At 36.5% G+C, this 16,035-nt stretch overlaps 1 protein-coding gene across 1 annotated transcript in view; it reads right to left on the bottom strand.

Moving 5' to 3' along the window:
- Window positions 1-16,035, bottom strand: part of RNF169 (ring finger protein 169) — a 90,942-nt gene that overhangs the window by 18,219 nt on the left and 56,688 nt on the right. Inside the window, exons 3-4 of the mRNA XM_061380862.1 lie at window positions 13,348-13,494; window positions 7,641-7,759 (exon numbers count right to left, since the gene is read on the bottom strand). Of these exons, the coding sequence (XP_061236846.1) occupies window positions 7,641-7,759; window positions 13,348-13,494 (266 nt within the window). The remainder of the gene's footprint in view (window positions 1-7,640; window positions 7,760-13,347; window positions 13,495-16,035) is intronic.

Below are 16,035 nucleotides of genomic sequence, written 5' to 3'. Positions count from 1 at the left end.
GAGAAAGCGGCATTGTCTGAAAGGTTACTAGCTTAAAATTTCCACTGCCAAGGGACCAGATGGTTTCTGGGATGTCTCGTTAAGCTAAAAATACCCACAACCACAATGAGTCTGACTTACAAACAAAGAAAAGGAGGAGCAGCCAGTGTCAACATGCAGCTGGAAAGCTAGAAGATTTAATGCTTAGGAAACACTGCTTAAAGGGCTTTCAAATGGTAATACACGGTATAAAACATGAGATAGCTCATGTTATTAATTGCTTATTCATCACTCTCTCTCACATACCCATACCACATTAGTGTCTTTTTCCCCCCCACATTATTTTCTTAATCAAAACTCTCAGGCCTGGCAGAGTCCCACCAAGAAGCTGAAGGCAAGAGAGGATCCTCCTCCCAGCCCCTAACTTGGATATGTGAGGCCCCTCACCCCAACACATACATACTTGAGTAAAGCAGAAGCAGCTTCCTAGGGCCCAACTGTAGCTGCCATGAACCCAGAAATGGGTAAGATTTTGTTACAAGCCTTCCCTTGAATATTTATTATTGGGTTATCTGCCTTGTGTACACTAGCATTCTTTTTTTTAAAGTGTACAATTTAATGGTTTAAGTGTATTCACAGAGTTATTTAACTATTACCACAATTTTAGAACATTTCCATCACCTCATAAAGAAACCTCATACCCTTTAGCTACCACTCCTAAACCCCCGTTTCTCCTCCGCACTAAGCAACCACTGATCCACTTTCTGTCTATATGTATTTGCCTACTAGGGACATACACTAGTATTTTTTTGCTGATGGATGGAACCATTGTTTCCACAGCTATATTTCAAAAGTCATGCAAAAGGCTTTGAATTCCCTCAAACAACAGGATAACTGGGCAGCTTCTTACCCAGCTCTATACAACTTTGTGGTTTTTTAGAACAAGACAACGTATAAATTATTTAAACAAACAGAAAGAAGGAAGCTCTCTGTTACAAAGGTAGATCATTTCAAGACAAAGATCTAAGTGCAGAGTCTTTTGTCACAGGATTCTGACAGTGGTTTGCTAGAAAGAGCACAGGTTTGTGGAGTCAAGAGAGACCTGAGTTCCAATTTCATCTCTGTCACTTTATTGAGGTGAGAAGTTCTAGGGTGAACTGCTTAATCTCTTTGAACTGCATTTACCTTAGCTGAAAAATAAGAATGTTCGAAATCTTACAGGATTAATGTAGAAGCTTAAGGAAATGAGGTATGTAAAGTACTAAATACAGTAGGAAGACCTGGGAGAAAGCTAGTTCCCTGATGCTACTTGTCACCATCCTGCCATATCCCTCTGAAAACCACCAGTATATTCCTATTGTAGTATGACAGAGAGATTCAGTTCAGTTCAGTTCAGTCTTTGCTACCCCTTGAACTGCAGCACGCCAGGCTTCCCTGTCCATCACCAACTCCTGGTGCTTACTCAAACTCATGTCTATTGAGCTGGTGATGCCATCCAACCATCTCATCTTCTGTTTTCCCCTTCTCCCACCTTCAATCTTTCCCACCATCAGGGTCTTTTCAAATGAGTCAGTTCTTTGCATCAGGTGGCCAAAGTATTGGAGTTTCAGCTTCAGCATCAGTCCTTCCAATGAATATTCAGGACTGATTTCCTTTAGGATGGACTGGTTGGATCTCCTTGAAGTCCAAGGGACTCTCAAGAGTCTTCTCCAAAACCATAGTTCAAAAGCATCAATTCTTCGGCATTCAATTTTCTTTATAGTCCAATTCTTACATCCATATATGACTACTGGAAAAATGATAGCTTTGACTAGATGGACCTTTGTTGGCAAAGTAATGTCTCTGCTTTTTAATATGCTGTCTAGGTTGATCATAACTCTTCTTCTAAGGAGTAAGTGTCTTTTATTCATGGCTGCAGTCACCATCTGCAGTGATTTTGAAGCCCCCCAAATGAAGTCTGTCACTATTTCCACCGTTTCCCCATCTATTTGCCATGAAGTGATGGAACTGGATGCCATGATCTTAGTTTTCTGAATGTTGAGCTTTAAGCCAACTTTTTCACTCTCCTCTTTCACTTTCATCAAGAGGCTCTTTCGTTCTTCTTTGCTTTCTGCCATAAGTGTGGTATCATCTGCATATCTGAGGTTGATATTTCTTCTGGACAGAGAGATGACTGACACCTCTAAAAGCTACTACTTAAGTTCCACATCACTTCTCCTTAGGCTATCTTTCTTTTCCAACTGTAGCTGCCATGCCTATATGAAATTCATACTTTTAGCAAGATTTGTCCTCTTAACTAGTTCATCTACTGGATTTCTGTTCTTTTATCCCTCTCCCAACACACACACACACACACACACACACACACACACACACACATGATCTGCCCTAGACCATCATTAAGCCTTGTGGTTTCTTTTAAATCACTACCTCAGTTTTCTCTCATAGTCTCCTTTCCCTGACAGTTATTGTTTGGACTATTCCCCACATATAACTTGCTAAATCCTATCCTGAGATTTTTTACAGAACCCACCAACTGCCCTTACCCCTTCCATTTCATGCCCTGGCCACATTTCTTCCACCCTTTAAAACCCTACTTTAAGCCACTTCTAGATACTTCAATCTTAGAGGTGAAAAGAATCTTAAATCATTCAGTGAAATCCCCTGCCCAGCAAGCAAAAAGTACGGCATAACAACCTGTATTTTACATAAATTAAATAGAATGAGGTCAACTGATTTTACTCAAGCTCACACTACTGTTTCCCTAAAACCTCCCAAGACTGGCTTCTCCATCCTCACACCTCTCTGGCTTGTCTCTTTTCATCAGTTCTAAAGTTAGTCCTCCAGTATCACAGCATTTATGTGTCTGGTATCTGTCAGCTGAAAGAGTTCATATTTTCATGTGTTTGTTTTAAAAATGAGGAACAAGTCAGGACAGTTTAATTCATCCCAACACTAGCTGGGCATGCAGTTATTATGACTGAGTCAGGAGTCAGTCTCTGTCTCTCTCTCTTCATACACACACACCTTACAGGAAGCACAGACACTACATGGCTCTTTTGCTGAGCCCCACTCTGAACCACAATCTCAGGCTTAAAGTATTGGAACATTAGCAAACAAAATAATGTAGTTAATTTCTACTTAATTAAGGTTTAATTATGACTTGGTGCAATACAGACTTTTCTCTTACAGAATCTATAAAAGGATCCCCTTTTATAGATCCCCCATAATCTACTGCTAATGCATTAAAGGGAGAAGCTAACTTTATAGTATAAAAGCTTTATCAGTGTGGTCACTAGATCCCCCCCCCCCACCCAAATCCCATATTAATCTTATAGAATCTACTCTAAACAACAGCCACTAGCCATTCTGTTTCCTCTACAACTCCCAGAGTCCTCTTTCCTAGAGACCCTGCAAGTTTGACAATTCTGACAAAAAGCCTCCTTTAACCTACCCACGGGCACAAAGACCTATATCATTAAACATTTCACAAGTATTTACTGAGCCTCTCCTGTGTGCCAGGTACTGTACTAAGTATTTTGAATATAATGGCAAACAAGATTTTTGTCACTGCTTGCAAAGGATTTAAAGTCTAGTGGGAAAGTGACTTTTAGAAGGGATTTTATAAAAATCAGGATCTATAAGAAGGTGATGGGGGGGACAAAAGAATACAGTGGAAAGAGCCAAGAAATCTAAGTTCTAACTCATCGTCCTTCTAGTCCAGCAGTCTAAGATTTGACAAGCCATGTTTTTTTGTTGGCCTTTCGGCTTTTCACTCTGAAACAAAGGAATTAGATAAGACAATATTTATGATCCGTTTCAGCTCTGGGTTCTAAAATAAAATACAAAATAGTGGCCGCAATACTCACTGAAGACTTAACACATGCCAGAAATCTCACTAGGCACCGTTTGCTTAACCTACAGTTTTGTACAGCAGTACTGGCAATACTGCCTCACTTTCCTTTTTTCATTTTTTAAACTGGAAGGAGGATAGATGGTTTGACTATATTTTTTTAATGGTTATACCCTATTTCCCAAGTAGAAGTTTAAGTGATTTACAGTAAAAATACGAAAAATTGAGCCTTAATAAAGACCACATTAAGTAATAGATATGAGAAGAGTATACCAAATGTTATTTTTAAAAATTATATGCCATGTTGTTGATTACAGTAAAAATACGTAAAAAATGAGCCTTAATAAAGACCACATTAAGTAATAAATATGAGAAGAGTATACCAAATGTTAGTTTTAAAAATTATATGCCATGTTGTTGATTACAGTAAAAATACGTAAAAAATGAGCCTGAATAAAGACCACATTAAGTAATAAATATGAGAAGAGTATACCAAATGTTAGTTTTAAAAATTATATGCCATGTTGTAAGGCCATGATGACCAAACTAAAAACTCTGCCATAATCCTAAACTTCTTAACAGCCAAAGCCCAGAGGAAAATGGAACTGGACATGTAGCTCTTACAAAAGACACTGGCTGAACAGAGAAAGGTTTTCCAGATTGAACTTTTAGGTAAAGAGGGTATGAGGAATGAAGGGAAATAAATTTAAATGAACAACAAACCAGTTTTTCAGATATCTAAAATAAGACCTTAACTTTATAATTTATATCTTATGGTTGAAGTTATTAAATCTTTTCAATTCACATATATTTGATGATTAACTTAGAGATGACCTTGAGTTAACTATTACTCTATCTGACTATTTGAAAGAAGCTTCATTTTCAAAGAGCTTTAACTATTACTCTATCTGACTATTTGAAAGAAGCTTCATTTTCAAAGAGCTATAGGACTTTATTAATAGTGTAGCAAAACATTCTTTGTTTTGAACGTTTCAAATGCAAATAGTCTGAGCTGCTCTCACAAGATTCAGCCAGAATCTACTGATGGACTTCTTCCGAAATAACCATCCTACCAGGCCTACTTGCTCTTACCTCCATGCTTCTGGGCTTAAGAAAGAAAAGTTTATAGAGTAGGTAAGTAAAATAAATGCAGATTAATTTGATTTAAATACAGATGTTTAAAAAAACTTTAAAAACTTTTACAAATGAATTCTCGTTAGGAAACAAACTTGCAGAGAAAACCTATTCTTTAACTGTGGCTTACCAGATAGAAAAAAATGTATTTGAAATATTCCCAAACTATTACCAATGCTAATTCCTTTTTACTTGTGCCAAAACATATAACATAAAAGTTACCACTGTATCCATTTTAAGTTCAGAGGCACACTGTGATGCAACCGTCACCATGCTAATTCTCTTTTAATATATCCATAAACCTCATCTCAGTGTCAGCACTAACAATGCCACACTATTTTCCTAAATATCATTTAAAATTGAAACAATATTTTCTTAACTAAGAAATAAAACATGTTGACTAAATAAGAGATGCAGTTCACTGTATTACCATAATAGATTTTCCAACCTAAAGTTTCTATGACATCAACAAATTATTTCCTAAAAAGATAACTGTACCAACCCAAATCCAATTAATTTTCTTTTCAATTGTCCTAGTAATTGAACTCAGCCCACAACCTTGTATATTTGGAGGAAAATGCTGAAATTCATAAATGTATAATATGACTGTAAACATCTCATAACAATAAAATGTTAAGTGAATATTTTCCTATAAATTAAGCCCATTGTGACTCAGTGTTACAAACTATGAGAAAAGATGAGCCAAGGAGCAGGAAAAGAAGATGTAGTACAGATATTCCAGAGCCACACATAATCAGAAGCACTCCCCTTGGTATATAGACTAGATTTTGCCCTTCAGAGAAGAATTTTCAAAGTTCCTTGCTAGGCATTTCTAAGTAACAACATATTAACCTTCTAACCACTTTAAAAGAATGAATTACATGGGCAGAGATCAGAATTGGTAATAAGTAGTTCACCTATACAATGTCTACTCCAATTAATTGGGGCAATTTGGCCTTGACATCGTATTTGGGTTTTAATAGAATTTCCTTTTTTTCCAAGTAATTTCAAATGAAGAGATATTAATTGACTAATTGCAGACTGCCAAGAGCAACATTATTTTGTTTCAGGGGATATTTATTGTAACTTGATCGGAATTAATGATATGATCTTTTTTTTCTCTTTTTCAGTAGATCCCTCTAAAAATCATTAAGATATATCTGCTATAAATGGGGGAAAGTTCTATATATACATTCTGCAGATGACAATTCTTAGTCAAGCAATCTTGAATTTTTTAACTTTACAGAGCATTTATATTTCAAGCACATATGCACAAAGCAAGAGTATCATCATCACCATAAATGGTTAACTACACTGGCTTACACATTATATACTGGGTCCTTATTACATCAGTCAAACTTCAGTGGCAGTAATACAGTGGCCGTTCAACAAATTTCAAATGAATGAATAAACAGTTTAGCAAACAGCCTTCCTGGAAGGAGTTACCATCACCCAGAGAAAGGAAGGCATTTAAGGGAAGGACAAGTTTAGTGAATTTTACTCACAGAAATATTCAACATTCTATAATAATCTATATGGGAAAAGAATCTGAAAAAGAATGAATATATGTATAACTGAATCACTTTGCTATATACTTGAAATGAACACAACATTAAGTCAACTATACTCCAATAAAATTTTTTAAAAAAGAACAGGAAAATCAGAACACATACAAAAAGGATTCAGATATAAAAACATCAGGGATCACAACAATGTGAACTTTACGACATTCTTAAACTTAGTAGATTTTTTTGGTTTTATTTATTAGTGATTAACAATAAAGAGCATTCAGATAAAAAGGATCCAGGTGTATGTCCACAAGTAAACAAGAGAAGGCCACTTCATAATGCTGTGTTAAGGAAGAGAAGAACCCTAGAAGTAAGAGTGAGCAACGCCAGCTTTAAACCAAAACAGACAACAAAGTGGGGTAAAGATTGTGTCTTTTCATATTAAAACAGAGTACGGCATGTAGTAGCTGTCCCCAAAATGTCCGTTGAATAAATGATTTGAATAAATGATTCCTTCCAGCCTTCCTCCCTTCTTTCATTTTTCCTTCCCTTCGTTTCCCTCCTATCCATCTATCCATCCTTCCTTCCTTCCACTGAGGCCTTCATTATTCTTCCATCACCCAACATCCACCCAATTCCTCCTTCCTTTCCTCCCCAGGGCCTGCAAAGTCCAAAGTATCAAGAGATTTCTTGACAAGGGTCTTAAAAACTTTTCAGTTTGCCCTCTTGAAACCTATCAAGATATATTTTACTTCCAGGCACTGAAAAAAAGTCAACTTTGGCCTCAAGTTCCTACTAAAAGAAAAAAGTTCACAAAGAAAATCCATGGCTACTGTCTTCAGTATCAATGGATACTGAATAAGGCTTTATTGTTTCCTCCCAGAATAGAAAGTTCAACTCTTCTGTTCAGCAGAGCAATTAGTACAATCCTATCCTGAGGATACCAGAAAAGGATAATGTTTACTTTTCTTTAAAAAATTCAGTTCAGTCCCTTATTTCTTTCTAATCCATATTTGAAAACCAGTTTCCCCCTTCCCCAACTCCCACCTCCCCGAAAGTAACTACAATAAATCCTTTTGCTCCCCCGCCCCACCCCCAACCCCATCCCTTTTGCCTCATACCCCAAAATGAAAGAACCCTGACTGAGTTCATTATCAGTCTCTTACCCTGCCAGGAAAGCTAAGGAGTAGGAGCTGCTCTTGGAAACAAATGCCGAGCGGTGTGTCTGTATCATCTTGCCTCGGGAAGGTTCTTCATTCTCTGAATCTGAGAGGCGTGCAGGACACTGGCAGGAGACAAGGGAGACAACACCGTCTATTTGGGGTTCCCATGGACTCTCCCACAGCTGTTGTTCAAGTCTCTCTATTATATGCCCCTTCTCTCTCAGTCCAATCGATGTTGCCAACTGCCTCCTGGGATCCCAATCTGGATAGCCCAAATACAGCTCAAACTTAATATATCCAAAATCAAACTCACTATTTCTCTTCTCTAAGTCCCACTATGAACCCAGTTAGAAGCCTCAATGTCATCCATGACTCCTTCCCTTTTTTCAAAGTCATAATAACATTGCATAGAGCTCTTGAGTACCCCAACACACCCAAATATTTTATTTCATTTACTCTTTAACCAGTTCCACTAAGAAAGGCCTATTATCTTTTACAGATGGCAAACTGAGGCTCAGAGTAGTTAATTTGCCTAGGATTTTAGAGTTAACGGGTAGCTAATGCTGGTACTTCTATCCAGAGCATCTGTTTTCAAACTGCCTCCACGTTATTCCTACTTTGCTCCTTTGTACTCCTCACATGTCTCTCAGATCTAATACTCTACTGTCTCTCATACTCTACTTGTGTATACTCATCATCACTGCCTTTCCTTAGATTCTCATCATCTCCTGCCTTGACTACTGCAATAATCTACTTACAGGTCTTGCTCTTTCCAGCCTTTCTTCCCTCTAATCCTCTCCATCCTATTAAGCACACAGATCCCATCACTCCCCTGCTTAACTGTTGGTGACTTTAGGATCAAGTCTAAATACCTCAGCAGGATCCAATAACCTTCAAAACCTAGATCCAACCTTCTATAAAGTTTTTTTCCCAGCAGTTCCAACACAGGTAACTCCTTGAGCTCTACAGCAATCAAACTACTCTCAACTCTCCACATGTACCATCATAGTCTTTCAAAACTTCTATTCTTTTGGACATGCTATTAGTCCCTTTCCCTAAGATTCTCCTTCCACATTTTTTGCCCATAAAATATTCACTGACCTTTCAGAGGCATCTTAAATACTATTTCTCTTGAAAGGTTTTTCCATCAGCTTTTTCCATCTTGCTGACACTATTTCATTTATCTTCACTTTATTTTCGAGTTTCTTCTTGAGTTTTTAAATTTATAATGTTTCTTTTACATGTGCCTTTTACATACAACATATGAGAATTTGCTCATGATTTAATATGAGTTTCTTCTTTATAGTGTGTACGTGTGGGCTAAATCACTTCAGTCATGTCTGACTCTGGCAACCCTACAGACTGTACCCTGCCATGCTCCTCTGTCCCTGGGATTCTCCAGGCAAGAATACTGGAGTGGGTTGCCATTTCCTTCTCCAGGAGATCTCTCCAACCCAGGGACTGAACCCGTGTCTCCTGCGCCTCCTGCATTGGCAGGCAGGGGGAGCAACTATCACACTGAACTGTAGCTTCTTATTTAGGAGTCTGACTTCTGTTTTAGACAACTGACTCGGACAGCAAATGATTACCTTTTCTCTAAAACTTCCGATACTGTTATACAGTAGGTAAACAAAAAAAATGTCTAATCATCTAATGATTAACCAGTTTTCTAATGATTAAGTTAATATCAAAGTTAGAGTTATGGGCAGAGGCATGCAAGGCATCTTACGGCTCAGAGTACATTGTATTCCTTAAATGTTTTGCTATTCTCTAGGCTGATAGGCACATTCATACAATAGGCTAGGTTTCCAACAGCCTGCAAGAAAGAGTTGAAGGATTATAGTTTACAGAGAAGCTCTTCAGTTTTGTAGGGTATCTATCACTCCTTAAAACCCTGTTGTACAAACTATTCACTGGAGAGACGTTAATAGCACTAACTAACTCATTACCAAATATTGTGGGAAGCAAGAAAAACCTTTGACATCAATAGACTCAACAAGGGGGTAAATAATGGCAATTCTTCTTTATTTAGGCTTTTCTACACAATCAATTCAGTACCGAATAAAAGAATATTCAAATTCCAGCTCTACTATTAGCTACCACTGTCACTAGAGGTTAGTTGCTTTACCTTTCTGAGTCTCAGTTTCTCATCTATAAAATTAAGAATTCTCTCTCTACTAGTAATACACCTATTGTGATAAACCATAAAAACACACGGTGCATTAGCTCACAAGTAGTAAATGGTCAACAAAAGATAGATTGTTTACATCAACATAAGTATTATAAGAAAACACTTTAGTGTTATAATACAAATATGCCAGGTTTCTTTTAATTGTTGAAAATAAATTTACATTATTATAAATAATTACATAAAGAGAAAGTACTCTAAACCCCAACTCCTCTCTATTTCTACCCCCACAAAAACCTAAAACAATAAGATAGGAAAATATTCACCTCTCATCTTTAACACTGCATAAAAATAAACCTATAGCACAGATCCCCTGGAACAGAATATGGCAAACCACTCCAGTATTCTTGCCTGGACAATGTCATGAACAGAGGAGCCTGGTGGGCTAGAGTCCATGGGGTCTCAAAGAGTTGGACATGACTGAGAGACGAAGCATGCACACAGGCAATGAGACACATGGGTATCATCACAGTGGTGGTTTCAGACAGCAAAATATCAACAGGAGATTAATTACGTAAATCCTACAGTAAAGAATAACTAGCAGGCCACTAAATAATGATGTGGGACTCTTTATTTACATGGCAAGACATCCATGATTTATAATTTATTAAAATAGATTATAAAACAGTATGTATACTAGGTTGCATTTTCTGAAAAGAGAAACAAAATATGTTATACACACACACACACACATTTAGAAATCTGGAAGGATATTCACCAAAATGTTTATAGCAGTTATCTCTAGGTTATGGGATGACAGCAATTTTCCACTTTCAGCTTTATAATCTTTGGTATGGCTATAATTGTTACACCAAATTGTTTCCTAACAATTTGAACTATTATTGGTATTAACTATCATAACAGATCATAATAAACACTGTGCTATTTTATTTCCATTCTAAACAAATAACAGATAACTGCTTCCAGAATTAGCCCTTGCCTTCCTCTATTTGAATTCAACTTGATAAACATGTATCAAACTCTTGTGATGTGCAAGGTACTATGAGAGATTTTTTTAAATGGTTAAGACACATTTCCTATAATCAACAAACTTACAAATCAAGTAGAGAAACACAAACACACAAATAACCATAACATAAGGAAGAATTAAATAAGTCATATAAAAGTTACAAACTGAGGACAGGAAAGTTGAGGGGGAAGAGAATGGATAATAGAAGTGGAAAAACAAGAAATTCCTACCAGTTCCAGGAAGGCAACAGCTTTTGAACTGGACATATAGAGAGATTAATAGCTTTTCATCAGGTAAGGTTAATGGTGTATCAGTGAGATGAAATGCAAGAGCAAGGATCCTCAGAAGAGAAAGCATGGGTTATACGTTTGGGAGAAAGCAAACAGCTCAGTTCCCTAGAGTTCTGGGATATAAGCAAGGATAGAAAGATAAGCTAGACTAATACTAAAGACTTAAATGTGAAGAGTTCTCATTTAGTTCCACAGGAAATGGGGAGCCACTGAGCTTTTTGATTCAGGAGGGTAAAATGATCAGTCCAGCTCTAATCATATTACTCTCTATTAAAAACAATCCTTTAGCTGACTTTCCACTGAGACCACTTGAACTTCTCTTCAGTCCCAACGAATGTATCACTGGCTAAACTAAATGAAATTACTTGTCCTACACCAAAATTTCTTAAGAAATATTTGATTGTAAAAGTCTCAAAAATATGAAATATAAATGCAGACAGAAAAAAGGTAAAATCACAAAATCTAAAACTTGAAGTGTTCATAGATCCAATTTTATTCAATGTATAGGCAATTTTGCAAAACTGGCCACAACCAATCAGAATTGGTATTAATACTTCCTGATTCCTTTTAAGATTAAATTTTAGGTTGATGTAATTAATTTCTATTTCAAAGATTGAAGTGGCAAAAGAAAAAATAATTAGAGCAAATTTCCATCTTTGTTATGAGTGGATATTTGAGATCATTTCCTCAGGGAAACCTGGGTCTGGCAAGGTCAACAACAGGTTCTTTCTATCAAAGGGCCATACTAAAGAGTAAGCTCTCTGCCAAAATCGGTTTGTTCTGAAAAGGAATCTCTTTCTGGGCAGTTTTCAATGAGAACAATAATGGATAGTCCTGTTGGGGTGAAGAGGCAGAGTGTGCAGTTTTCAGAGACCACAGACAACTATGAGTTCGGGGCCATTAGTCAGAAGAACTACTATATGCACACCACCACCAAGTGTTTTATTCTTGCCTTCCTAGATGAACTATATTCTCTCCAAAAGCAGTCTTTTTCCTTTTGTAGTTCCTGATGAAGAGTTTTAAGAGTACATAAGCGTTTCATATTTTTTAAACTGAATCTTTCAGAAGGTTGGAAAGCAAATAGTTGTTTTTAACAATCAAATAATAACAATTATTGTAACTGGGATCGAAAAGCCCCACATACATGCTGACAGTCAGCAAATACTATCAATTCAAGAAAGCTTATGTAATCTCAGTTTCTAAAGTTCAGGAAAAACGCCTTTGCAAAAAGTAAACCAAAAGCACTGAGAAATTATGTAACATGGCCAAAGTTGTATAATCTGTTATAATGCTGGGACCTGTTTAACAGGCAGACTTCTGGTATAGAGCTTTTTTCCCCTCTATTCTGTTATGCTGTCTGTCTTTATATATAATAAAACTTTATTAATCCACCTAATTAAAAATATAATCTGAAATATGAACAAGACAGAATCATAAAACATTTTAACAGGTATGACTCTAAAGGTATGCTAAGTACATACAGCAAGTAATAGAAGATGTCTGATCCAATATAAATTGCTAAAGGAAAAGAAAACCCAATTGTAATCATACATTTGAGCCATAATCAGTGGATCCTCCAAAGGGCTTTCCTGTATTAGTTAAATATACCATTTACAACCTTTTCCAGTAATTTGCTTGGTAAATAAGTAATGAAAAGAATTCAGGCAAGATTTAGCCCAATTAGAAGTTTAATTAAGTTAAGTTTAAACAAAGTATCTCATCTAATATTGAGGACTGACCCTCTAAGCCTGGGGGGCTACAGTTCATGGGGTCGCAAAAAGTCGGACATAACTGAGCACACACAGAAACAAACACACACACACACACACACCTTGTAACTAGAGAACTATGCTGTTTGGGTTATTATAAAGAGTAAAGGGAAATAAAATACAACCTTTAAGGAAAGTTCATCCTCCAAGTTGAGGATATAACACATACAGAACTCCATCAAATAACAACACCTAAGTCAAAATGACAATATATGTATAAAGCTTACCCAAAGTAGCATATACCACACTAGGTTCTTCTTCTCACTCACCATTTTTCCCCACTGCTCCCCCTTAATCTTTTCACGCAAGTCTGATTGTCCTGTTCACAAATCATTTTCTCCAGCTCTCCATCTGGATGCTAAGTTCTTCAATACTCCTAAGTTGCACAGTCAGTGACTGTTACTGATCACCAAGACAGGTTTTTCAGATCCACGTCACCTGGGCTAACGGCTGATTTTGAGACAGGTGTCCATCAAAAAAGTGATCTACTTACATGCTCTAGATTTGTCTTCAGTACTACTGGCTCATCTCTTTTTTTCTGTTCATCCATTTTCCTTTTTCCTATTTCTGTGTCCTCTGGTAACAACTTGTGGATTTGATCTTCAGAGGTTTTCTCCTCTTGTAACTTTTCTTCTCGCAGCTAAAAATACAAATCACATCGAGACAGTAGTTTTAGGCAACAAAAGACTTAAAAATATCATTTATTCAGTAGTCTATTAGAACAAACAGGAAAGTTCTGAGACTATTTTCTTATTGGATATAAAGCCCTCTTATTTTTTAAGTAAGTCAACTTCTACTTGACTCTTGCCAAACATCCACTTCATGGCTTAAGATTTAACTTCTCTGCATTCTTGAGCAATATGAAATCACAAAAGCTAAGATAATACACATAATCAAGAACTAAGGTTTATTCACTTAGCCAAAAAACGCTGAATCTAAAAACTTTCTTTATTTCCATAATCCAGATATAACTGCAGTAGGCCAGGAGAATAGCAAAGATGTTTGCCACAGAGGGTCAGGGAAGTTGGACTAAGCAAGAGAGGGCTTTGGGCCTACTGGCAACAGAAAAAATGGCTTATAACAGTCCCAATGTCTTACAATTTATGCTGTTTTCTTGTTACCTACAGGATAGGTCAAGTACATGGTCTACAAAGAAAGTGAAGGCAGGCTAATATGCTCCTCATTTCAGGAAGGTAGCATGGCATTATGAAAATAAGATAGCTTTTGGAATTAATTAGTATCTTGCTATATACTTACGGTATATCAAGAGTTCCTTTCCTAACCTCCCTTTATTCTCTTCTCATTCCCTGGGACTTTAATAAAATTTCAATGGCACAATGTATATGAAAGCAATTTTAGGCTACTAATATTTTTAATCACACTTATAAAAAATAAAACTAGAGAACAAATTTTTTCATTGGCTGTCAACTCAGAGTTATAAAACAACAATAACAATAAACAACAATATTCAGTTTTTAAAATTAATATTTCCTTTTTATTTTTTTAAGTTATGAAAGTATAGCTCATTTACAGAAGACTTGGAAAACCCAGAACAAAGTAACATATAGTCCCACTTACATTACAATTATTTTTTAAGTAGGCAAATTAAAAATTTTAGTTGGAGTTTCAATATCAAACTGAAAAGTTAATAGAATGAATAGACAGAAAAGTAGAACACAGTAGACTCGAGGGCTTCCCAGGTGGCGCTAGTGGTAAAGAACCTGCCTGCCAATGCAGGCTCTCTTGGTCAGGAAGATCTCCTGGAGGAGGACATGGCAACCCACTCCAGTATTCTTACCTAGAGAATCCCATGGACAGGAGTCTGGCAGGCTACAGTCCATAGGGTTGCACAGAGTCAGACATGACTGAAGTGCCTTAGCACACACGCACTCACACACATGAACCAATTGGTACCATGAACCAATTCCAGATAAATTAAGATTTATACAATTTTCACACAACAGACAGACACAAATTCTATTCAAGTTCCTACAGACTATAAACTAGAAGACACTGGAACATTTCCAGGGACATAAAACAAGGTGCAAAAATTTCACAGTCTAAAGGTATTAAAATCATACAAAGCCTGTTCTCTTATCATTGTGGAATTATGTTAGAAATCAATATCAAGAGATATATGAAAATAACCCACATATTTTTAAGTGCAATGTGACATCTACCAAGAGAGTTCATTGACTTAGTCATTTAAAGCCTCAATAAAGTTAGACTGAAAAAAACACAGACGGTGATTGCAGAGAAGAAAGCATTTAAATGAGAAATTAATATCCAAGACACTTTAAAAACCCCATGCATCTGGAAATTAAATGTCCACTTTAAAATGATGGGTGTATCTAAGAAGCCATAACAAGGAAAATAAGAAAATTTTTGTAACAGAATAAAAACGAAAAGAGAATTTATCAGAATTTATTGCATGCAGCTGAAACTGCTCAGTGTAACTTAAATACAATGTGGAATCTTGGAAAAGGTATGAAAACAAATAATGGACACTGGCATAAAATTTTATGAAATTTGAACAAAATCTGTACTTTAGTTAATAAAACCATATCACATGTTAATTTACTGTTTTTGATAAAGATTTAGCCTTATATTTCCAACTTCCATAGGTATGATTCCAATAAGCCTGAACTAGTCTTAACATGCTGAGTCTAACTAAAGAGGTTATGAATATGCAAAGAACACCAAATACAATGTTATATAAGGAGGAGATTCAAATGAAATAATGTATTCCCAATTTCTCAAGTCAAACAAGAACACAAGAGGATGAAAGCTGATCCATAGCTAGAGAGAAAGCAAACCTGAAGTCTATGCTAACTGCCTACATGAAAGATCAAAGCCTTTTAACAATCTTAGATGGGAAATTCTTATTCAACATGACCACAGGCTTCACTAAGGGGCATTTCACTTGAGAACAGAGTGGCAAAAAGAAAACAAGTTTCAGCATCACCTTATCATTTACTGAACTGTGTGTCAGATGTGGCACTAAAAAAAAAACTAAGGTTTACGATTTAGGTTCAGTTCAGTTCAGTCGCTCAGTCATGTACGACTCTCTGTGACCCCATGGACCCCAGGGTTCCCTGTCCATCACCAACTCCCAGAGCTTGCTCAAACTCATGTCCATTGAGTCAGTGATGCCATCCAACCATCTCATCCTCTGTCGTCC

The sequence above is a fragment of the Bos javanicus genome, chromosome 15 (genome assembly GCF_032452875.1).
Source record: "Bos javanicus breed banteng chromosome 15, ARS-OSU_banteng_1.0, whole genome shotgun sequence".
NCBI classification, from domain to species: Eukaryota; Metazoa; Chordata; class Mammalia; order Artiodactyla; family Bovidae; genus Bos; species Bos javanicus.
This window is presented reverse-complemented; position numbering and strand designations above follow the sequence as displayed.